The sequence below is a fragment of the Sinocyclocheilus anshuiensis genome, unplaced genomic scaffold, assembly GCF_001515605.1.
Source record: "Sinocyclocheilus anshuiensis isolate Anshui unplaced genomic scaffold, SAMN03320099.WGS_v1.1 scaffold1885, whole genome shotgun sequence".
Lineage (NCBI taxonomy): Eukaryota > Metazoa > Chordata > Actinopteri > Cypriniformes > Cyprinidae > Sinocyclocheilus > Sinocyclocheilus anshuiensis.
Window position 1 is genome coordinate 774,640 of NW_015542322.1, and position 26,279 is coordinate 800,918.

A 26,279-nucleotide genomic window follows, 5' to 3' on the forward strand; every position below is an offset into this window, starting at 1 on the left:
ATCAGTAATCCTAAAAAAATAACACTGAGCCAAACACACATGCTAAAATAACAACAACTTACTGACACATAGTAAGAAATGGTTATAAAAAACTGAAACAGAAGTGAAACAAGTAGTAGGAAAGAGGAGAAATAAAAAGCGATACTTATACACATTCAATGGGTGAAAAATGTAATGTGCCAGAGTTTTGAGATTGCAGCAAAAATGAAAGAATATAATGCGATAAGAGCTCGCTAAAGTAACGAGGAGCTAAACCATTCAACCCATGCGGTGTTGACAGTACCAGGCTAATATGGTCATACTTGCTGTTTCTAGTAAGAACTCTAGCTGTTGCATTTTGCCCCAGCTGAAGTTTGTTTATTAAGTGAGCAGAACAACCACCCAATAAAGCATTACAATAATCTAACCTTGAGGTCATGAACATATGAATTAACGTTTCTGCAGTTGACATTGAGAGCATAGGTCGCAATTTAGATATATTTTTTAGATGGATAATGCAGTTTTACAAATGCTAGAAATGTGGCTTTCGTAGAAAAGATTGCTATCAAATAGCACACCTAGGTTCCTAACTGGTGATGAAGAATTGACAGAGCAGCCATCAAATGTTAGACAGTGTTCTAGGTTATTACATGCGGAGGTTTTAGGTCTGATAATTAACACCTCTGTTTTTTCAGAATTTAGCAGTAAGTATTTACTCGTCATCCAGTTTTTTTATATCAACTATGAATTTAAGTACGATTTGAACCATGCTAATGCACTTCCACTAATGCCAACGAAGTTTTCTAGTCTATTTAAAAGAATGTTGTGGTCGTGGTCGATAGTGTCGAACGCAGCACTAAGATCCAGTAGCAATAATAGAGAGATACAGCCATGATCAGATGATAAGAACAGGTCATTTGTAACTCTAATGAGAGCAGTCTCAGTACTATGATACGGTCTAAATCCTGACTGGAAATCCTCATAGATACTGTCAGGAATATGGACCTGTTTTGTGGTGCTTTCTCCCATGTGCTCCCCGTGACCCAGTTTCTCCTTCTCGTTTGATTAGTCATTTGGTTCAGGTGTGTCCCGTTAATTACCCTTGTTTACTTTTGTATTTAAAGTCGTCAGTAATACGTGCTATGTGTGTGTCTCCTGCCTACCCTTACCTTCTCTATGGATATAAAGACTTTTCCTCGTTACTCTCCATCGTCTCCATGTTCCTCGCCTCCTCCTAGAAGCACTGTGACAGATACCATTTTTCTCTAAGAAGAAATATAATTGTGAGGATACTACCTTTTCTAGTATCTTTGACAGAAAAGGGAGTTTCAAGATCGGTCTGTAATGAACTAGATCTTTGGGGTCAAGTTGTGTTTTTTTAATGAGAGGCTTAATAACAGCCAGTTTGAAGGTTTTGGGGACATATCCTAATGACAATGACGAATTAATAATAGTCAGAAGAGGATCTATGACTTCTGGAATCACCTCTTTTAGGAGCTTAGATGGAATAGGGTCCAACGTACATGTTGTTAGTAAAAAAAGTAATATGTTTAAAATACATTGATTTCATACTAAGTAGTTCAAATCTATTAACGTATTTACTGACATATTGCTTGAGACTTACAGTTATAAAAATTATAATTCAACTTTTTTTAGAGTACTACTTGTGCACAATGCACATTTCTTAATATTAAGCCTAAAATGTGTTTTAATGTCACTGTTGATGAGAATTGTATGATCTTTGAATCATATCGGTCTTTAAATGCATGATATTTAAAGTGTACCTGAAGTATAATTCCACTTTAGCACAATCAAATATGTTTAAGTATATCTTTAGTTGGACTTCAGCACTACATCTGCACAATTAAAGTGCATTAATTACAAAAATAGTTGTTCCAATTTAGCAGACTTTAAGTATACCAGTTTGGTATACCAAAAGTACAATTGCAGGATATTTTTATTAAGCACATAAATATGTAAATGTGTTTGTAGTATACTTAGCATGAAATAAATGTATTTCAGATACATTTTAGTATATTTATTTTTCACTAGGGTAGTAATACAAAATGAACAGAAGTAAATAAAGTAAAAAAAAAAGTCATTTTAATTTTTGTGTATACAGCATTAAAGTAATTGTAACATGACATTTAACATTCAAATATATTAAAATTGAATTGAAATTGAAATAATTATAAAAACATCAAATTGACTGACATTTAATATTGAATTATGATAAAAAATGGTAACGCTTCACAAAAAGGTTCCATTTGTTAACATTAGTTAGCTACATAAGTTAACATGAGCACTTCTAAAGCATTTATTAATCTTAGTTCATTTTTACATTTACTAATACATTATTAAAATCAAAAGTTGTATCTCTTAACATTATTTAATAGACCTGAGCTAACGTGAACTAACAATGAACAGTTGTATTTCTTAACATAAATACTGTAACAACAAATTGCTAGCTAATATTCGTTTACACATTAATTACTTTACGATAAATAACATTAATTAATGGGACCTTAAGGTAAAGTGTTACAAAAAAGTAATCTCACAATACAGACAACAGAGATAGATCAGGAAATGATGCAGAATATGATGCAAGCCAGACTCAAACAATATAGCTGTGTTCTAATCGACTGGGTCACTACAAACTGTTCCCTACTCTCTGAGCATACATAGCTGTTGAAATTCACTCCACTTGACAAAATGACTAAACTCAATAAACTTAACTAATTAAACTAATTAAGAAATTAGTTTGATTTTCAACTCATTTCACTGCATTTATTTTAGTAAAGCTTCTTGTGGTTCCAGGGTGATGTGCAATGACTGGTGGGTAAATTTCCCTCTCCGTTTCCTGTGAATTATTGATGTTCTCTTATTCCCTATGTTGTTTGCAGTACCCTTCGAACTGAACATGTTTGCTCTCTTTGGATTTGAATCGTACTTAAGATGACAGAATTCCACTTTACAGGGCACTTATATCTCCTTTCAGGACCGTTTCTAGCCAATTTGACGCCCTAGGCGAAATCCCTATTGATTATATATATATATACTGTTCACTAATTTGTGGCGATTGAGCACATTGTGAGTTCCACAAATCTGAATGCATTATTTGTAAATTGACTGTTAAGATAAATATTTTGCACAATGTATTATCTGTAATATCATTGTGTTGCCACTAGATGCCTGTATAGCGCTATGTAACAATCCCTAGTAGCTAAGACATTGCACATAATTTACACATAAATCACACGTAAATTAATTTTATTACATTTGGATTTGGATGCATGTTTAGATATTATCAATGGCTACTTTTTTGTCTTTATCTGTTTTTTGTTAAAAAATGTTGTTGTTGTTTCTTGAAACATTGATTTAAAGTGTCAGTTATTGCATTATTATTTCAGTCAAACCTATAAAACCCTTTGTTACCACAGACTACATATAAAAAAGCCTGATCAGTGGCAAAAAAGTAATCAATGCAGCTACTTAATCCTTTGCTACTCATTAACGCGTGAATTTCCCCTTTTAATAACGTGACGCTCTGCCCTCTATGTGTATAACGCTGCTCCCATTAAATGCTCTTAGAAGTGAATGAATTGATTCAGCATTTCAACACCTCCGTAATTGCAGGATGAATCAAACTCGACAAAGCGGTTTAATAAAGGATGTATTGATCTCGTAAATTAGCGAATTTTACGATACCAATATTTTTTAATTGGCTGTTAAAGTTTATATGGGAATATGACACGCTGATCTGTTAACAATGCATTGGCGCAAAAACGCACACCTTTTGGACAAATCTCGCAAAAAAAAAAAACCGTTACCTTGCCAAAGCACTGACAGAGCCTATTGATCTAATGGCGTTGATGAGCGCTCCAAATGCAAACTTTGCATGCAACAATCAGGCAGCAATTGACAGCGCTCTGATCCAATGGCATACAGGCATCATCAGATCGACAGTACTCTAGCCCAATGATGTTGGGGGATCCAGTGGGGGTGGCAGTCATATTTCAGGGTGACCGTGCCACTCTTTATCACAACCCTGCTAAAATGTAGTGCCAATATGTGCGCTCATTGGCACCCCTTCAGCTGGTGGCGCCCTAGGCGACCGCCTAGCTCGCCTATGCCTAGAAACGGTACTGTCTCCTTTGACTGTATATATGTCTTTGTGTGTGTCCAGGGGCATCCATAAAGCCTGGTCATGGGCTCATTTCGGGCAGGGCAGTGGGCCGATCCAATTGGACGCAGTACAGTGCACAGGCAATGAGCTCTCTCTGGATGAGTGCCGTCACAGCGGATGGGAACAACACAACTGTGACCATATGGAAGACGCTGGGGTGTCATGCAATCCCTATACAGGTCTCATCCTATACATAGACACACACATACAAACAATTACAGCCTTGGTTCTTTGGAATACCTGATTCTGATTGGTCTTTCACAATATTCTGTGAAGTTTACCCTAATAAACCTAGTTTTCCCTAGCAAACAGTTTTCTACATTATGTATCACTCCTTGGTCTCTGTGTTCTCACATTAAAAAATAATTTTGACTCTAATCAATATTTCATGTTCACTTATTATTTATCTGGTAAGTAGTCATGTAAATGGGATGATTTACAGCAAACAGGTTTTATAGCAAAATAAACCCCTTCAGGATAACATAAGACTTTGTTTCAGTTATTACTTCCATTGGCAATAGAGAAACTGTGAGAGGAAATGTGTGTATATAGTTTGTGTTTGCGTATGCATTCAGATGGCGTGGTGAGACTGGTAGATGGTGATAACCCATGGGAAGGTCGTCTGGAAGTATATCACTCCGGGGACTGGGGCACGGTGTGTGATGACAGCTGGACGGAGCAGCATGCACAGGTGGTCTGCAGACAGCTGGGATTCAGGTGCTATTCTTTTCATCCTGCCTTTTGAGTTGTGTATATACAGTAGCTGTATTACTTAAAACTGAAGAATGATATACTGTCAGATAAATTTAAACAGTTGGGCCTTGATTAACTTAGATTTCATATAAAAGACATTTGGTAATGCAGTCATGTATATAAATATTTAATATACACTACTGTTCAAACGTTTGGGGTCATTAAGGTTTGTTGGTGTTTTTAAAAGGAGTCTCTGTTGCATTTATTTGAACAAAAATACAGTAAAACCGCAATATTGTGAAAATAATATTACAATTTAAAATAACTTTTCTTTTTTTAATATATTTTCAAATGTAATTTATTCTTCTTCTGTGTCACATGATCCTTCAGAAATCATTCTGATATGCGGATTTGGTGCTCAAGAAACATTTCATATTATTAATGTTGAAAACAGTTTTTTGTGGAAATGGTGATACCTTTTTTTCAAGATTCTTTGATGAATAGAAAGTTCAGAAGAACAGCATTTATTTGATATAGAATTTTTTTGTAACACTGTCTTTTGAGTCTTTTAAGTTTAAATAAAAGTTTTAAAAATCTAACTGACCTAGAACTTTTGAATGGTAGGGTAACTTTGAATAAAACAATGGCCAAAAGCTCACAATAAATAATTTCATATATTTTTTGTACTTCACAATATTGTTGCATTAATTTAAATACATAGTTACAGTTATAGAGAAATAAACAGAAGTATATAAAAAAAAACTCTAAGAAGTCTGCAAAAATTGACAAGATTTGTGCATGTGACAGATACAGTTCTCAGCAGACTGTGTTAATAGATCAACTCTGACATTTTTGCACATGCGATTAAGTTTACACGTTTTTATACATGCAAACCTTCAGTAAATTAATGCTTTAAATTAGGAACTTAACTTAAAGGGGTTTGTTTTGCAACCGGCTGCAGGGATTTAGTAATTAAATTCACATAGAAGTGTCCTACACAATAGTAGTGCCCAATGTGGGCGTATGAGTGTCTCTATGGGATCTATATGTATACATTAAGTATTTTGCGGGAGAATTTAAAGTTATGTTATTGGGAATTTATCATGAGTGTGTGTGTCCATGTAGGGGCGGTGCGGAGGTTGCCCCCGCTGGCGCGTTTGGAGAAGGAGCAGGGCTGATTCTGCTGGACGATGTGGAGTGTGAGGGGAGCGAGAGCTCTTTGCTAGAGTGTACACATAGTGTGTGGGGTCGACATGATTGCTCTCATAGCGAAGATGTTGGAATACGCTGCCACAGGGTAGAAAACAATGAGGTCCCACTGGCTCCAGAAAGTACTGGTAAGTTATCTTCAACACACACCAACATATGCGTCAGTGTGTGTGAGTAAGGCTTTGTGTGAGGCGCAGATACGTTTTGCTGATAGACTTCTCTGTGTGCACCACTTTGACCCTTTCTGAAATTCAGAGGGGATCTAAATGTCACTTGTTGACAGAGGCCAGGAATAAATGCAGCCATTGTAGTTTCCCAAGCGCTTGCTTTTATTGATAAAAACTTCCATTTGAATTTCAATAAAGTATTGTGTAGCCCTTGGCATCCACAATGCTACCTTTGACATTTGACGGTGTAACATTAGAGAAACATGATTTTTTTCCCCCCAAACAAACACAATTTCAATCTAAACTCCATTATCATATAGCATCACTACTCTTTTTGCTCCCAGTCTGTGACATTTTGAGTATGTTTGAAATCTTAGGTTCAAATGGCAAGATTCATCAAGATGTGTGTGGCTGCGTGTAGTTATAGTTGCTTATAATGTTAATCTAAGCGTTGAAAGATGATAAACCATGTCAAACTTCATGATTTTATTCAATCTAAAAAAGTTAGCTTTTTGTTTAAATGTCTTTTTATATGATAAAGAACATTACAGCCCTTGATGTAGCATTGGATTTTGCATGTTCAGTATGAATTGAAGTTTCCACCTTATAGGAAAAAAAAAAACATCTAATAGACTTTACATATCACAATTATGAGTATTTCTTGTAAATGCAACTTTTTACACTAGTACACTACTGTCAAATGTTTGGGTTTAGTAAATTTATTTTTAAAGAAACCTATACTTTTATTCAGCAAGGTAACATTAAATTGATCAAAAATGATATTTAAGATATTTAGAATGTTACAAAAGATTTCAAATAAATGCCATTCTTTTGAACTTTCTATTCATCAAGAATCCGGAAAAAAATGTATCTCCATTTTCACAAAAATATTAAGCAGCAGAACTTTTTTCAACATTGATAAAAATAAGAAATTTTTCTTGATCATGTGACACAATGGCTGCTTAATTATTAGATTTTTCATCACAGAAATAAATTACATTTTAAAATATATTAACAAATAACATTTTAAATTGTAATATTTTATAATATTACTGTTTTTACTGTATTTTTGATCAAATAAATTTGACTTTTCAGAAACATTTAAAAATCTTACCACCTCCAAACTTGTGAATGGTAGTGTATATAAAAAACAAACGTGAAAATAAAACCTTTATTTGTCTAACAATCTTTATTTGTCATAAAAAACATCTTTATTTAACATCATCATCATACATCATACATACAAACATCATAATTGAGATTTTATATCTCACAATAATCACCTGTATATGTCTCACAATGTAAATGTATATCTCAAAAACGCTTTCTTATTTTAGACTCTCAATTAACTCTTTTATTTTTTCTCAGAGGGCAGAAGCAGGCTTCCATATCAAAGTAAATATTTACTCATAAAAAAAAAAACTTTATAAAAAAAAATTATAAAAGCATGCAGAATTTGTCAATCCTCAGACCTCTTCCTTGTTACCTTTTTTTTTACAGATAGAAATTAAATAAAGAATACACAGTGGACATATTATATTTTACACAATATTTAATCAAAATTTAAGAAATTATAACTGAAAACAGAGAACGTGTTGACAACACTGTTGTTGTTTAGAAACCAACGCTAGGGGGAGCTAACACTTATGTTCATTAGCCAGATGTTGTTAAATTAAACACATAAGTATTAGTTACTAGCTGGTGAACTACAACCCTTGCATCTCCTCAAACCATCTACCAATGATTTAAGCGCTACACGTAGCTCACGACAGCGCAGGGTGTATAGCAATGGGTTGATTCCTGAGTTCAGCAGACATAGTGTACTGCAGAAGGCAAATGCCCTTTTTTTGTGATTTTGAAAGCTCTGTAGTAACTACATCTGTCATCATGAAGGAAAGGACAGGCAGCCAACACACTAACAGAATCAACATAACACAGCCAAAAGTCTTCGCCAAGTGAATGTCCACACGCATGCGTGCTACCTCTGGATGTTCAGCGGACATGTTGGCTTCATGTTTGTGGGCCAACCACACTATCAGAGCATAGGCTACCAGTATGAGGATGATCACCACCAACACAAGACTAGCAAAGAATGCTAGATAGTAACGATCCACCTACGGAAAGAGATGGGAGCATGATAGACAAGTCTGACAACTCCAGCCCATCAGAGGACGGAAGGAAATGAGGGCAGCCACGACCCATAATGTCACAATACCCACCAAGGCTCTTTTATGTGTCAGCAGCACCTTGTAGGTGGAAACCTTGTAAATGGCATAATAGCGGTCAGCTGCCATCACTAGCAGACTTCCAACTGATCCTGTAAACACCATGGTCACGCCACCCAGCTTAAGCAGACACTCTGTTTTCTGAAAGGAGTCGTCCTGTTTAAAAAGGTGGAAATCCAGGAAGTTGATGGTGAAACAGCAGCAAGCAATAGTGTCAGCCAATGCCAAGCTGCCCATAAACAGGTACGACGGACGTCACAGCAGGTTCCTAGAGCAGGCTATGACAACCAGAACAAGCACATTGAACAGGAGGCTGAGAGGTGCGATCACCAGACAGATGGTGCCAATGGCCACCTTCTCTGTGCTGTTTAGCACTGTGTAGATAGTTTTGCAGGAAATATTCAGCATTTTAGTGATGGAAGTCTGTGAAAATACAGTATATTGTATCATTTTAGATTTTCACAATTTGCTTTTGTAGTTCTTGTGTGATGTTTTACTTACCTGTATGAATCGGTTATGAATTGTGCTTCTTCCTTGTTGCGTTGTGTGGTCTGTTGTCACATCTATCCTAGCAGGTTGAACGGCAAGACAAAACCACACCTAATACAGACACACACACTTAATAATAATAAGTAGCCTATATACAGTATGTTTCAATAAATATGAATAATTATTTGCCTTTCTTAGGAGAGTAGAAGCTATACAAACTCATCTGCCACAAAAACAGACTGAGTTTTTTTTTTTAACAAATGGCAGATTTGTGCAGATCAGATCTTTTTCAATTTCCTTTATGGTTTTCCATTTCCTTTAGAGGCCAAATATCTACAAAGTTTAAAGTCTAACTAACTGCCTAAACAACAGCAACAGCAATGAATAATAATAATACTACATGTAATAAATTTAATAATAATTATTATAATATTAATAATAAATGAAGCTTCTACTTTTATCAGAAAGTAAATTAATTAGTCAGCTAAGAATAAAATATATTATGTATTATTATTATTATTATATGTAAATGTAATGGAATGCACTAAAGAACCAAAATTTGAACATAAATAATTTTAAAATTGAATATAATAATAATAATACATTTGTTATTATTAGGGGCCAAGCACCGAAGGTGCGTAGGCACCTATTGTATCCGTTGGTGTTCTTATTATTCTTCTTCTTCTTCCATTTGTCTAGCGCCACCACTTGTCCAAACTTTCACTCATGTTTATGCTAATAACTTTTGAACTGTAAGGCACAGAAGGAAAATTCGTTCCTTCTGTCAAATTCAAAATTAAAAAATCGTAAGGTTAAGTTTTTTTTTTTGCTATTTTGAATAATTAAAAAAACCTACTTTTTCGAATTCGTCCTAGATGGTTTGTCTGATTTTCACCAAAATTGGCTCAGATCATCTTCAGACCATGCTGGCAAAAAGTTATGGAATTCAAGTTTATGAAATTTCAAGATTATGTTAACTATATTAAATTATATAAATATAAAAAGCATACAGTAGCATTTTGCCATCTACAATTTAGAATGCCTTGAATTTTGAGTTTTAATAGAATAAACACTTACCATATTATCGCACACCCCAGACTCGACTTGAGAGGAAAATGAAATCATCCGCGGTTGTGCGCGCACTTGTTTTCACATGAGCAAAGGTGTTTTTAGGAGTCTAACTTGCAAGCACTAGACCACTGATTCATCAAACCTGCTTTCCTGCAGTCCGTGTTCTTCTGACTTCTGACTATTTTGTAGTAAGTAGCGAATTTTAATTAGGAAATGTAATGGAGTAAAAGTAAAAGTTGGCTGAAATATAAAAACTCAAGTAAAGTACAGATACTCCCAAAAAATACTTAAGTACTGTAACGAAGTATTATTACTTCGTTACATTACACCACTGATTATATGATTAAAAAAAACCTTGCTACGTGTACTGCATTAAGCTAACTGAGACTTGTTATAGCACTTGCATATCATTGCTCTTTTGTTGATTTTGATTGCTTCCATTGTCCTCATTTGTAAGTCGCTTTGGATAAAAGCGTCTGCTATATGTCTAAATGTAAATGTAAAGTTGATTCGTCCAACCATTCTCGAATTACACACGAACGAATTTTACTAAAGACACTCAAGTTTGGTGTATTGAGACCAAACTTGGTGTGTGTTATAACAAGCATGACCTGAGACTACCTGCAGTGTTTCGGCACAGTGCGCCCTAGTGGTCAGGAGATATGAAAAATGGCTATTTTTGCTTATAACTTCTCAATGGTTTGGCCAAAAATCACAAAACTGGTCTCTTTAGATTCGGTGGATCATGCCGAGTCGAACCAAACCATACAATTTTCCCATGTCAGCCATTTTGGGCGTCGGCCATTTTGAATTTTGTCATAAAATGCTATATTTTACTAACGCATTGACGTATCCTTACGAAACTCGGTTGCCCTGATGGTGCTCAAAAAGTTTGGGGGAAATTTACAAAAATGCTAATAACATTTGAATAAATTGGGCTATTGTAATAAAACTGGTCTCAATATATTCTTTGGGTCATGCCGAGAACATCGATACCAATTATGCCAAAATTGGCCGGACTCCCTGTCCGCCATTTTGATTCATGTTGAAAACCTACTTTTTCAAACTCCTCCTAGACCGTTGGTCCAATTTTCACCAAATTTAACTCCGATCATCTTCAGACCATGCACGCAAAAAGTTATGGATTTCGTGTCGATATACAAAACGGTCATTGTTTAACGCATCAACGAATTTGCTGGAATGATGCCAAACTGCGTCTGAGACTGTATCTCTGCAAAGCTTTGACATATTTACACCAAACTTTGTATGTGCCATTGTAACCTCACACTGACCATGCCACATCAATTTGGTAACAGCGCCACCTATTGGTCAAAAGTGTTAAACCAATCATTAACCAATAAATCTTATTACTAGTGGTTGTATTTATGATTTTTCAGCCATTTTGACTAAAATCATCTTAAAATGGTTTTAATTACTCATTGCTGCAGTTGGTTTGACGCTTGCTTTTGTAGTGCTTGGCCCCGTAATTGCTGCTTGCAGCTATATTTATTATTATTATTGTTATTATTATTATATAGTCTGCAATTTCACATTTTGGTTCTTTATTGCATTCCATGACAAGGTTATTAGTTTTGCATTTTCAAATTCGTTTTATTTTAATATCGCTTTCTATAAAATTGAGTTTCGTTTTTATTATTAATATTTTTGTAAGTTCTAGTTTAGTTTTCATTTTCTGAACACATTTCTATTTAGTTTTTATATATAAAAACTAAATTGTTTAGTTTCAGCAGTTTCAGCTATAAATACGTTTAGCAGAATTAACAGACCACTTGCAAATCGCAGACCAAAGAAAGATTTAAAAGATTTAAAGTGACGCAAACGTCTAGCGACACAAAATTAAAACATTCTTGTTTAATCTTATTTAACCATAATCATGATAATCATGAGCCTCAACATCTTTTCACCCTGTTTATTTTAATAAAACTTCTTGCAAAATGTGGTGTTGCACATGGCAAATGGGCAAATTTCAATGCTATCTCACGACCAATTTGTATGTATTTTACGAGGTCGCTAATTCGTATGACCTTACTCGTATGATTTTGTACGATTTGTCTAGACCCCAGTGACGGGTAGGTTTAGGGGCGGGGTTAGGTGTAGGTCATTCGTACAAATCAATACGAATTGTGGAACTCGTAAAATACGTACAATTTAGCAAAAATGAATTTGTACGATTGAGGTCGTACGAATTTGTACTAATTAGCCACCTTGTAAAATATGTACGAATTGCTGTGAGATCGTGCTGTTAAAAGTATAAACTGAGGGAACAAATTAGCACAACATGGTTACAATATAACTACCTCAGCAAACAATAAAACAAAAGGTGGCCACCAATTAAGTCGAGGGAATTAATTTTGTGGCTACAGTCTAGTTTTTCTTCTGATTTGTCTCTCAATTTTGTATAGTATAGAAAGCAGTCTGTCAACAAAAAAGTAGAAAAAATGCATATAACAAATATGAAATGAAATTGCATATAACAAAATGAAATATGGGTTACACTTTATTTTAAGGTGTCATTGTTACAGTGTAATTATACATTTAAGTACTGAGTAATATTAATTAACTACATGTACTTACTATATGGTTAGGGTTAGGATTAGGGTTACTTGCATGCAATTATGCAAAATTCATGTTAATGCTAATAACTTTTGAACCATAAGGTCAAAGAAGGAAAATTATTTTTTCCTCTGAATCCTTTGCTCATGCTGAGTCATATTTCACCAAAATTGGCTCACATCATCTTCAGACAATGCTGGCAAAAAGTTATGGAATTCAAGTTGATTCGTCAAACCGTTCTCGAATAACGCATGAACGAATTCGACGAAGAGCACGCAAAAATGGACATGAGGCTATATCTCTGCAACGGTTTGGCGTATTGAGACCGAACTTGGTGGGGGTTATAACAAGCATGACCCGAGGCTACCTGCACAAAAGTGTTTCGGTGCAGCGCCACCTAGTGGTGAGGAGATATGAAAAATGGCTATTTTTGCTTATAACTTCTCAATGGTTTGGCCAAAAATCACAAAACTGGTCTCTTTAGATTCGGTGGATCATGCCGAGTCGAACCAAACCATACAATTTTCCCATGTCAGCCATTTTGGGCGTCGGCCATTTTGAATTTTGTCATAAAATGCTATATTTTACTAACGCATTGACGTATCCTTACGAAACTCGGTTGCCCTGATGGTGCTCAAAAAGTTTGGGGGAAATTTACAAAAATGCTAATAACATTTGAATAAATTGGGCTATTGTAATAAAACTGGTCTCAATATATTCTTTGGGTCATGCCGAGAACATCGATACCAATTATGCCAAAATTGGCCGGACTCCCTGTCCGCCATTTTGATTCATGTTGAAAACCTACTTTTTCAAACTCCTCCTAGACCGTTGGTCCAATTTTCACCAAATTTAACTCCGATCATCTTCAGACCATGCACGCAAAAAGTTATGGATTTCGTGTCGATATACAAAACGGTCATTGTTTAACGCATCAACGAATTTGCTGGAATGATGCCAAACTGCGTCTGAGACTGTATCTCTGCAAAGCTTTGACATATTTACACCAAACTTTGTATGTGCCATTGTAACCTCACACTGACCATGCCACATCAATTTGGTAACAGCGCCACCTATTGGTCAAAAGTGTTAAACCAATCATTAACCAATAAATCTTATTACTAGTGGTTGTATTTATGATTTTTCAGCCATTTTGACTAAAATCATCTTAAAATGGTTTTAATTACTCATTACTGCAGTTGGTCTGATGCTTGCTTCTGTAGTGCTTGGCCCCGTAATTGCTGCTTGCAGCTATATTTATTATTATTATTGTTATTATTATTATATAGTCTGCAATTTCACATTTTGGTTCTTTATTGCATTCCATGACAAGGTTATTAGTTTTGCATTTTCAAATTCGTTTTATTTTAATATCGCTTTCTATAAAATTGAGTTTCGTTTTTATTATTAATATTTTTGTAAGTTCTAGTTTAGTTTTCATTTTCTGAACACATTTCTATTTAGTTTTTATATATAAAAACTAAATTGTTTAGTTTCAGCTTTAGTTTTAATAAATACGTTTAGCAGAATTAACAGACCACTTGCAAATCGCAGACCAAAGAAAGATTTAATTTATCTTTAGTGACGCAAACGTCTAGCGACACAAAATTAAAACATTCTTGTTTAATCTTATTTAACCATAATCATGATAATCATGAGCCTCAACATCTTTTCACCCTGTTTATTTTAATAAAACTTCTTGCAAAATGTGGTGTTGCACATGGCAAATGGGCAAATTTCAATGCTATCTCACGACCAATTTGTATGTATTTTACGAGGTCGCTAATTCGTATGACCTTACTCGTATGATTTTGTACGATTTGTCTAGACCCCAGTGACGGGTAGGTTTAGGGGCGGGGTTAGGTGTAGGTCATTCGTACAAATTCATACGAATTGAACTTGTAAAATACGTACGATTTAGCAAAAATCGTATGAATTTGTACGAGTGAGGTCATACGAATTAGCCACCTCGTAAAATATGTACGAATTGCAGTGAGATCGGACTGGTAAATTTCCCTAATGCCTGATGCCAAATGTTGGTTTGATTGTTTGTGTTACATGAAAATAAATAATTCTGCCTACCTGATGTAGTAGATTTAATGCGGGTGTGGTTCGAGTCTCGTTTTTTTATGTCAAACGGATCCGGTCAGGTACAGAATTAAAGGAGTGCTGCTGTCGGATAACGGGTCAGGTGTTCTGTTAAGTACTGCAGGTGCGGGTTTACAAAACAAGACCCATGCAGGACTCTGCTTTAAACTGCTTTGCGTTTCTCCATCAGATAACCTTACGTGCTTGATGCACCCTAAACAGCCACACAGCTCATAGCCTATATTTTTCCGCCACCGGGTGAGAACGAAGCTAATTATTACAAAAACTATTATTTTTAATATCTTTTTTTAAATTATTTCAAATTTTTTCAGTAATTGTTGTTTGCTTCATTTTAACTTTTCATTTATTTTGACATTTTTATTTTATTTCAGTTTGTTTTTTCAACAATCGTTTTCGTCTTAGTTTTAGTTTTCGTTTAAAAAAACAACCTTGTTCCATGACATTTACATCTAATAATACATAATATATTTTATCCTTAGCTGTTTAATAATTTATTTCCTTTCTGATGAAAGTAGAAGCTTTACAAACCCATCTGTCACAAAAGCAGGTTGAGGTTTTTCAACAAGTGGCAGATCTGTGGTTAGTGTGGTTGTCGAAATGAAACCTTACACTTTGCTGTTGACAACCACATTAGGCTATGTTACTTATGTGTGTCTTTTTTATTTGACTTTAACATTACATGAAAAGACATGCACAGCCCAATATGCTTTCATTATGCGACATTATCTGAGTGAATTAGGATACAGTATTTAATGAAAGTAATGCAGTGCAGGACTTTTACACCATTAGGAGTTGATTGAATTGTAACAGTTGGGATGACTATTATGGCATATTATTGTTGATGTTGGCAGATGTTGGCATATTAGAGAATGAAGGGAGGGAGGGGTTATAAAATAACAGATATTCAAGACGATAACTGAAAATGAAAGCTTTTTTTCTGTAATGTGCACTGATGAGTTGTGTACAATAAGATCATGAATGTGTATTAAGAATATAAATAAATAATAAAAGGTCTATTTTGATTTCATGTTCATTTGATGCTATGAAACGCTTACTATTCGTTCTAAAAATAGAAACGTTATTTTGAGGTTCAGCCTTTTCACTGACTGTTAAAATCATGTGCTTACATGTCATGTTGTGGTTTAATCTACACTGCCAGTAACAGAGCCTGTTTCTTTTACTCCTAATACATTATACAAGACTGAGGTGGATGTGCTTCTTTTGTCTGAAACAAAATAAATTGTATTCTGCTATCGCACCAAATTTATTAAATCATTCATGTCTTCCAGTTCATTCCGTGTAACTGCCTGCATTATAATGTGACGTGACGTGACATGTGGCCAAGTATGGTGACCCATACTAGGAATTAGTGCTCTGCATTTAACCCATCCAAAGTAATAAGCTTTTATGGAAAATTACTACTGAAAAACTTTTTTTTTAACATGCACAGTACTCTAAGTGACAGAATCTAAGCTCTGTTTTGCTTGCTTTTCTGTGGTTTCAGGGCCTCTGGTACGACTGGCAGGTGGCGACAATAGAAAAGAAGGCAGAGTGGAGGTGTTTCTTAACGGAGAGTGGGGCAGCATCTGTGATCATGGCTGGAATGATGTCAATGCTGCCGTCGTCTGTAGACAGCTCGGGTTCACGTACGGATCCGTTTGTGCCATTTTAACTCAAAATAGCTCAAAGCATCTCATCATTACTGTGGAATATGATGTATTATTTCTCTAGCACGATGAATGCAGATAGCTGAGTAGAAGAAAAGTCTTTGAATGTTTTTTTTTGCGCTCTGTGGCAGTGGGGTGTCAAAAGCACGACCAATGGGTTATTTTGGAGCAGGGAAGGGGACCATCCATCTGACCAACGTAAGGTGCACTGGGAAGGAGTCGTTCCTCGGAGAGTGCCCTTCTAAAGGACAAGACAGCCACGCTTGTAAGCATGGACAGGATGCAGGTGTAGTGTGTGATTATTTGCCGGAGCCAGAGGCTGACATAGCAGTGGTGGGCACACACACCTGCGGTTTGAGAGCCGGCGCTGAGAGACGCAGCAAGAGGATTGTCGGAGGATATAAATCTCTCAGGTTAGCAGTCATCTAAATTTTACTGCTGTTGAATCAGTTCTTGAACATGTTGTGGACATTTGTTCAGATACAATTTATTTTATTGCATATAATGTAAAGATCATGCTTAATTTAAGAGGTATACTAGTTCAACTCAATGAATTTATTAAAATGACTGTAATTATAATTAGAATATAAATTGTTTTAAACAGTTTTCCAGATACCCCCACACTGAAAAAAATTACTTTCACTCAGAAATTGCTAGTAAATTTCACAAATAATTACAAATAAACAGTAAAGTAACACATTAAACATTTTTGCTTTTTGAAGTAAAAAGACTGAAATAGTATTGTCTTGTAAAACATACTTCAAAAATCTTTAATTTACAAAACAAAAAAAATCACAGTGCACATTAGTCAATTAAACAGATCAAACTCATGCTATAGCAGTGTTATTATTATTATTATTAACCAAATCTAAAACTATAAAAAAAAATAGATTTTGGTAATTGAAATAAAGTTGAAATATAATGAAATATAAATATTAAAATATATGAAAAACCAAAATTAGAAATGTTGATTTGGCAACAAACTGGAATAAGTTGAAGTACCAAAAATAACACTAAATAGAAATATTTAAAAGAAACTTAAACTAATAAAAACAACAAAATTATGAAAACCTAATAAAATAAAAGTGTAAAAATAAAATAAAAATATAAAAATAAAAGCTCATTCAAAATATCAATAAATTCTATAATAGTGTTTAAATACTTGTTTAAATCGTGCCACAGACCTGGTTTAGATCTAGAAATAGCCTACTTTGCCAGTTGTTTCTAAATATTACGCCAAAATTAAGTATCTAAAAATTTACATGCTTTACTTTTGAATTGTTCATAAGTTCTTTGATTGTTAAAATTCAATGTTGACACTGTACTTTACCCTCTGTTTATTCAAACTGTTCTTTTACTTCAGATAAATCTGATTTTCTATTTCTCCACCTCGTCCATTGTGTTTGTGTCTCTATGTGTATGTTTGTGTGTGTGTGTTTGTGCACATATGTATACCCTACAGGGGCGACTGGCCTTGGCAGGCGTCCCTGTGGCTCAGATCACAATCTAAAGGGAATCAGCCTCTGTGTGGAGCCACTCTCATAAACTCCTGCTGGCTGCTCACTGCAGCGCACTGCTTCAAACGGTAAGAGAGACACCTGCTGGACATCAGTGCTATTAGCAGCTACATACGGTGGCCGAGAGAGCTCAACGCGCTGCAACTTAAGAAAACACATGCAAATTGAAAAAACACCAGCAAATTAAGAAAACATCTTCATCAGTTTGACAACACACGCGCTGCAAATCCTCACAACACATGCAAATGAAGAAACGCGCTGCAACTCCTCACTTGCTGGTGTTTTTTCAATTTGCATGTGTTTTCTTAAGTTGCAGGTCGTTGAGCTCTCTCGGCCACCGTAGCTACACCTATAGGCTCCTCAACTACCGAATCCGACTCCATAATCCTTTTGAACTGATTTTGATTGAATTGAAATTACAGACAGCACAAAAATAAGTGGCCAATTTAGAAGCACTGTGAATTGTGAACATGTCTTCCAGATGTCATCTGGCACAAATACATTCACTCTTAATTAAAATTGTAAAACTTTATGAAGCTTTAATTATCTACTAATTGCTGTATGTTTAGAAGTTTGAGGTCAGTAATTTATTTATTTATTTATTTGAAAGAAATGAATACTTTTATTCATCAAAGGCAAATTCAATTGATCAAAATTGTCAGTAAAGACATTTATAATGTTAAAAAAAGTTTTGTATTTCTAAAAAGTCCTGTAAGAACTGTTTAATAATAAGAAATGTTTCTTCAGCACCAAATCAGTATATTAGAATGATTTATGAAAGATCAACTGACACGGAAGACTGGAGTGATGCTGAATATTTCATCATAGGGATGAATTACATTTTAAAATATATTAAAATAGAAATTGGTTTAATGTTTGACAAAATTACTCATTTCTGTATTTTTGATCAAATCATATAATAAAGCCTTAGTGAGTGCAAGAGACTTAAACATAAAAAAATCATATCAACCCCACAATTTTGAACGTTAGTTTGTGTATTTATGTGTACAAATCATTGCTCTGTAATGAAGCAGCAGTCATGCTCAGTTTTGGAATAATTAACATGAGACAGCTCCTGTAAATCAACACTAAAGTAACACTTAATTAAAATGAGATTAGCAGGGGAATGATTGAAATGGTAGTGCATCGTTTGTAATATGAATGGATGTCTTGATTCTACAGGTTTGGAAGTGATGCTTCACGGTATGTGGTGAAGCTCGGGGATTATCACATGAAGGAGCAGGATGATTTTGAACGTGTCCTCTCTCCAGAGGGCATAGAAGTGCACAGGAAGTACCGAACGGAGAGCTGGGAGCATGATGTGGCTCTGATCCGACTGAAGGGCTCCGAGGGGAAGTGCGTGTCCTTTAACCCTCATACTAACGCCGCCTGTCTGCCTGCACCTGGCAGTAAGTGGGGCAAGAGACCTGCGTCATGTGTCATCACTGGCTGGGGAATGACAGGTACTGCTGGGTTCTTCTTACACGGGCACAATTTTGGCATGACATGAAATACATTTTTAAAAAATGTTATATATACACATATATTAATTTATATAAAATACCATTCAGAATCTTTAAGATTTTTTAATGTTTTTTTTTAGAAGAAGTCTCTTATGTTCTCCAAGGCTGCATTTATTTGATTAAATAAAAAATACAGTAAAAACAGCGATATTTTGAAATATTATTGCAATTTAAAAGAACTGTGTTATTTTTGTGGTGGCAAAGCTGAATTTTCAGCAGCCAGTCTTCAGTGTCACATGATCCTTCAGAAATCATTCTAATATGCTGATTTGGAGCTCAAGAAATATTTCTTATTATTGTCCTTTTTAAAAATAGTTGTTGCTGCATAATATTTTTTGTGGAAACTGTGATAAACTACTGTTCGACGGTTTAGGCCAAGTAAGATTTTTTAAAAAGACGTTAATACTTTTTTCCAGCAAGGACACATTAAATTGATCAAATGTTACAAAAGATTTTTATTTCAAATTTAAGCTGTACATTTCAATTTCTATTCATCAAAGAAACCTGGGAAAAAATGAATCCTGAATCAAGAAACGTTTCTTAAGCACCAAATCTGAATATTAAAATGATTTCTGAATGATCATGTGACACTAAAGACTGGAGTAAATGGCTGCTGAAAATACATCTTTGCAATTCTTTTACAATATATTATATATAATAAGCTTTTTTTATTATTATAGTATTATTTCACAACATTACTGTTTTACTGTATTTATGATCAAATCTATGCAGCCTTGGTAAGCATAAAAGACTTCTTTCAAAAGCATACCAAAAAAATTATGATTACAAACTTTTCAACATTCTTCTTCATTCCATGTTATTCTAAAGAAAAAATGGTTGAATTTTTTTATCTTTTTATCAGTTATTATAAAATTAAAGAGATAGCTTTCCCAAAAAAGGAAAATTAACTTTCATTGTATAGACAGTTTTTTTCTTCTAAATATCTTCTTTTGTGTTCCACAGAAAAGTCATATAGGTTTGGAACAACATTGGGACAGAAATATCATTTTTGAGCAGCTGTCCCTTTAAATGGATTGCAAAGGGTGTTTCACCTTTTGTTTTCCCCTTATTTTTCAGACACTGAGCATCCCAGCACTCTTCTTCAGGCCTGGGTTCCTCTTCTGCCCTCGTGGCAATGTAAGAAGCGTTATGGCGAGCGTTTCACTAGCCACGACATGCTGTGTGCTGGCAGTATGACGTCTGACCTCAGAAAGCATGCTGACAGCTGCCAGGGCGACAGCGGGGGTCCGCTAGTGTGTCAGGGCGAGGCTGGGCGCTGGGTACTGACAGGGGTCATTTCCTGGGGTCACGGCTGCGGTGACCCCTCGTACCCAGGTGTGTATTCACGGGTCAGCCGTTACCTGCCCTGGATCGAACAGGTGACGCACAGCACCGCCCCTCTCCAGCACTGAAGCACCAACCACTTTCTCTGAAAACCACCCTCCCCATCACGCTTCAGGACTCTATGACAGGAAAAACAAGATCCTGAGAGTGTTTGACACCTGCTATAAGCTTTCAACACCCTGGATCTTAATTCCTCTGTATTCTATCTGTACAATTCAATTTTATGTCTTTAGCATTTAGAGATTAGGATCTTTCCATACTCGCAGACATTTTCGGGTGAACTGGCTCTTTAAAAGTGTGTGATTCTACTGTGCATTTAAAATGTTTGTCGTGCCATCCAGAGGCTGCAGTGCATGTCAATGTATGTATCGTATTTAAAAGCCATTCGATGCAGCTGCCCAGGCCTTCTGCATGGTAGAGAATGGTAGCATAAGCTCTGCAAAAGCAGGTTTATTTCTTATTCTGTGGGGCGGAAGAAAACAGAATGGATTCCTCTACTATCCTTATTTAACAGAAGGCTTGAATTGCACCTCCAATCTCCGAGGAAACATTTTCAGTGTTGTGGATTAGACAAGTAAAATGAATCACGTAGGTTTTTTAGATAGCGACAGTCGAAGTGAGCTTTAAAGCCATGTGTCTTCTATGTGTGTCATACATCTAATGCAGTTAGAAGTTTTGATTTTTAATCATGTACAGTAAATCATGATATTTAAAGCATTGGTTTACTGTATCAGTACTGATGCACACAGCTCTTAAAGATAAATGACTCAGTATGTTGTTTTGTTTTGTCTCAGTCTTAGTAGACGTTTTAGGGCATAAATGGCATTTTAAATTCATAATAGTGAATAACCTAATGTGACTTTTCTCTTATTTGTCATGGTGATTTACAATACAATGTGTGTCTTTATGTAAATGCAGTATAACAATTGATAATGGGTTTTGTCCGTGCAAAGGGTAAAATCGAGGAGTTTCTCATTTCTAATGCATAGAAAGAACAAGTTTGGGACAGTGACTATATTTTGGTTGACAGTCAGCTTAATGAGATTTTATTTTGTAGCATCTCTTACTGTTCCTTTACTTTGTTCTGTAAACTGCGTGTTTTCATCCAGTGGGTGGCGATATTGTGTTTTTTTTTACTCAGTTCTGTTCTGTGCACTACCTAGAAAAGATTCTTCAGTCCGTTTCATATTTTAAACCCCTTCTGACTGTTTCTTCATCAAAATTTCAGAACAGAATTTCAGTGATATTCATGCAAATAATGGTACATTTTGTATTTCACCTGCAGAGAAAAATGTAAGTAACAAGGGCTCTTTAAAACTGGTCATTAAGAAAGGCTATAGGCAAATATAAATAGGAAGTGACATCACAGATGATGATGATGCATGGCAGAGAATGTAAAAGCCAAGTGCTTCAAATACATTCAAATTTGTAAATCCAGTTTGATTAAAGTGATTGCACATTTGGACTTGAACTATTTCTAGTTGTGTAAAATATAAATGGCTGGGGCGAACGTATTATGGCATTTAAAAACTCTATACATTACTTAGGTATATCTCATTGGCTAAAAGTTTGCTCTATTGATGCCACAAATAAGAATCGCTCCCTAAAACACTTACTCAGTTTACTGCAAGATTTGAAATAAAAGCCAGTCCTTAACATTAAAAAATTATATTCAGCCTGCTTCATAATTAATGCATATTGTCTTACAAATTCTTCTAATAATCTGGTATTGCCTGCTAAATTAGTTAACAGGCATATATTATTCGTGTGTTCTTAATGTAAGTGGAACCATGCCTTCCGATGGGCCTGCATACTTCTACAGCATTATATTGCTATAAAACCATTAGGCCTACACATTCATAGTGGATTCTCAAGAAAAAAAGAACTGTTTGGTTTAGATCTCAAAGCACTATTTTTTTTTGCTTAGTATGTCTTGTAGGTACATTCTGGAGATGTATTAAATGCAAACTGGACTGTACTGAGTGCTCCTCCTCTCTAAAGACTAACTTCTTTCTGTGTTTTGGATGGTGCCTGCTTAGATCTTCAAAAGCCATTCTAAAAGCAAACTACACTGGCCTCTCAGACACTGTTTAAAGTGGCCAATCACTGCATCAGAGCTTTGGGACTCTTCATCAAGGGCCGTGATAAGGAGCTCATCTCCCCGACACACTGGAGAGGGTTGATGTCTGTTGCATGTCATGCAAGCATCTGTTTGTATGTTGATGTTCTCAGTCATTACCAAGTCTTTGATTTTCTGTAAAAAAAGCTTTGAATATTTTCATGTGTGACAAGTGCCAAAATAAAGTGACCTCTTGTGGCATTCTATTGCTTCACATGGTTTTATTATTTATATATATTAGAAATACATCTTTGAAAATTATTTGATACATTTGAAATGGATTATAATTAGAATTGGATTATAATAATAAGACATTATACCACTGAACTGTTTTGTGCTGCAAAAATAACGTCATTATTATTATTTTTTTGTATGTCACATAGTAAATATATTGATAAAATAAATGAAATAATCTTTGCCATAAAGCAATATGAGTCCATTAGTTTTAACTTTTGTCTGGTTCCTACTGTAATCCAAATTTACCTCACCAAAATTTACTAGTTTTTGGCAGAAAACTACCAGGGTACATTTTGTAAGGGTTATGTAGCCATAATTTTTTCTTCACTCTCTTTTTTGTTTGTTGCACAAAAGAACTTGATGTAAAAATATATTTATTAATAATAGTATGTTTTTTTTTTTAAATAAACTGTGCCTATGTCCCTCATAAAAATGAGTAAAATTACGCTAACAATGAATAGCTGATGCTAGCTTAGCCTAATATGGTCATTTTCTACAGATTAAAAAAAAAAAATCAAGTAACTTACTTTTTTAAAATGTATTTAATTTATTTTGCACATTTTGATTTAGTTATCACAGCTATGAACCATGATTTTGTACTTGGTGATTGGTTTGCAGGTGGTATTGCTCATTATAGACAGCATCTGATTGGACAAAAATCTTTTTTAAGATTAGCCTACATACATTTAATATATAATCATTATATAATATATAACATTAGGCTATACATACAAGTAATCGTTATGTTAAATATATATATATATATATATATATCGATATGTTAACAATAATAACAATAATATTTATTTATTTGTTTTTAATGTATCACCAAACACATTATTCATCAGATAGAATGTTTCATTTAAAAATCACCTTGTCATTCTGTAAAAACAGCTGGTAGGTAGCACACCATGACAGGGGTGTAGTGCATGGATGGAGGAGCTCAGAACTTTGGGCTGTTTTGAAGAACCTCCCCGCGCGCCCGTCAGCTGCTCTCGCTCATTCAGGCTGAAGATGGCGGAGCAGCGCGAGCGGCGCAGGATGCGCTCACGAGACATCAAAGTTCTTTCTGTGGCGTTCAGTTGATTCGGATTTTCACGACCGCTCTCATAGTGGCCATTTAAAAAGGTAAGCGGATGCGTAATGAGTGCTGTATTGCATGCGCGAAGTGAAGAGCTGTTTGCTTTCTCTGGAAACAAGCACACACACACACACACACACTGCTTTGGCGTTGACTTCAGTTGCAATGTGGCAGTCCGACAGATGCAGGAACAGAATTCAGCCTGAAGCAATGCATGAGGACTAGAGTGTTGCGTGACATGTTCGAAGAACTACTGGGTATGCACCTGTTTGTAGACTGAAGCCAAATCAGTGCTATTGTTTGCAAAGTTGTAATGTTTACACCACTGTTTCCTTGAGACCATCACATTCTTGTCAGTACAAGATCGAGGAGAGACCTGTCAAAATGTTTAAATGTCCCTTTAAATGGGGTTGTCGTCTATTTTGATAGTTTGTGTTAAGCTTTTATAACGTAATAATGGAAACGAAGAGGCTGTAACACATTTATGTAGTGGAATGGGGTTATTTATGTGTAGCAGAGATTGACATTTATTTGACCAATAACAATTATTTTTATATTTAGTAAGTGTCCGATAAATTGTAAACATTTTTACTTTCATTATTGTTCTGCGCTAATGCTAATTATTAAGCTACAGATTTTTACTTGAGAATGGATGCTGTTAAAATGGCAGCTTATTTATCCAAAAATAATGTATTAAATAAGTTAATTTAGCCTGTAAATGCCATTGTTGGTGGCCTTATTTAGAGAACGATCATATAATGCCCAATGTAAAAGAACTGCTATCGGTTTGATATCGGTTAATATATCGTTCAAACCAATTATAGGTCAATCTCTTATTACAACAGACCTTTTGTTGCAGTTATTTCCATGTAATTCAAAGCACAAACAAACCTGTTGATGTTTCTTTGTTCTAAAACATGACTTGTACAGCCTGTAATTGCTTTGCTGTGGGCATTTGGTGTATTGTCAGCGTGCAGTCTGTGATATTGTGCTAAGGTGTGTGGGAAGTTTTTTCTTGATGTGTTTTTGTTTGTGTTATGCACATCGGATATGTTTTAGAGAGAAAAGATGAAGGTGTGCAGAAGAAGTTGATATTTACTGTCATTCTGACGTAAGAATATCAGTTAAATGACACATTTCAAAGCACAAGGGCCTGTTTGCTTTTGAGATGCTTGTTAAAGTTCTATGTTTTGAGGGAATAGCTGGACTGTATGATTAGGAAAGCATCTGTTTTCTTCCCTGTGAAGCCTCACGGCTAGATAGTTTCACTGGCTGTGCATCCAAGCACATTCATTTCTGTGATTTTACACTATAAATTATGAGTCAAATGAAAATTAAGTCTCATTTAATGTACTGTTGATAAGATATTTGTGGTTCCATATAAAAATGAAACGTGGGTGAATCTAGAGAGGAAAGACACAAAAGACTCTGTATTGACGTTTTGAAAGAAATAACTACTGTTGCTGGTGGAGTGATGGCACATTTGAAATGAAATGATGAAAGTAGTTTTTTAGACGTTTTAGCTTCGACTCAGTAATTACATTCGGCAGCTATTGAAGTAGGAGAAGAGAATAATAAAAGAGCTTCCGTTTCCTTTGAAATGAACCTATTAATGCCTCTCATTCGACTGAGGAAGCCAATGAGTGCTGGTCAGAGAGCTGAAGATGAATACTAGTCATTGAGTGCCTCATTGATGTCCTTGATGAGTCAGATATAATTAAACAATGTTGGTCGTAGGCTTCATTTTGCTTCATGAAGAGCTTAATCAGTGCTCAATAAAAGTGGAGCCAAACCTGTTTACTTGATTACTGTGTAAATAGACCTACCTTATCTGCTCACGACAGCCACCTCCTTCAATCTGTCATACCCTGGATGCACATTAAACACAGTCACACATGCACACACTCTTATAAATCAGTTAATGGCTTTATTTGTAATGCACTTTCATGCACATATAATACTGAGTGCTGGTCATCAGCCTACTTGTGTCCAACAAAGCTGTTCTTTTCTTTGTAAATGAAGCAAAACCTGCTTTATTACTGTATATAAAAGCTAATCCTTAGTGCTGTTTTTTGGGGGGGGGGGGGGG

At 35.2% G+C, this 26,279-nt stretch overlaps 2 protein-coding genes across 2 annotated transcripts in view; both read left to right on the forward strand.

Annotated features, from left to right (window-relative positions):
* Nucleotides 1–22,727, forward strand: part of LOC107690930 (neurotrypsin-like) — a 43,031-nt gene extending 20,304 nt beyond the window's left edge. Inside the window, exons 7-14 of the mRNA XM_016489359.1 lie at nt 4,166–4,344; nt 4,741–4,882; nt 5,984–6,195; nt 16,207–16,348; nt 16,501–16,782; nt 17,832–17,954; nt 19,069–19,349; nt 20,487–22,727. Of these exons, the coding sequence (XP_016344845.1) occupies nt 4,166–4,344; nt 4,741–4,882; nt 5,984–6,195; nt 16,207–16,348; nt 16,501–16,782; nt 17,832–17,954; nt 19,069–19,349; nt 20,487–20,821 (1,696 nt within the window). The 3' untranslated portion in view covers nt 20,822–22,727. The remainder of the gene's footprint in view (nt 1–4,165; nt 4,345–4,740; nt 4,883–5,983; nt 6,196–16,206; nt 16,349–16,500; nt 16,783–17,831; nt 17,955–19,068; nt 19,350–20,486) is intronic.
* A 1,390-nt stretch (nt 22,728–24,117) lies between these two features.
* The window catches only part of LOC107690932 (bifunctional heparan sulfate N-deacetylase/N-sulfotransferase 2-like), a 77,263-nt gene continuing 75,101 nt past the window's right edge, over nt 24,118–26,279 (forward strand). Inside the window, exon 1 of the mRNA XM_016489361.1 lies at nt 24,118–24,237. The gene's annotated coding sequence lies outside the window, so the exon portion shown is untranslated. The remainder of the gene's footprint in view (nt 24,238–26,279) is intronic.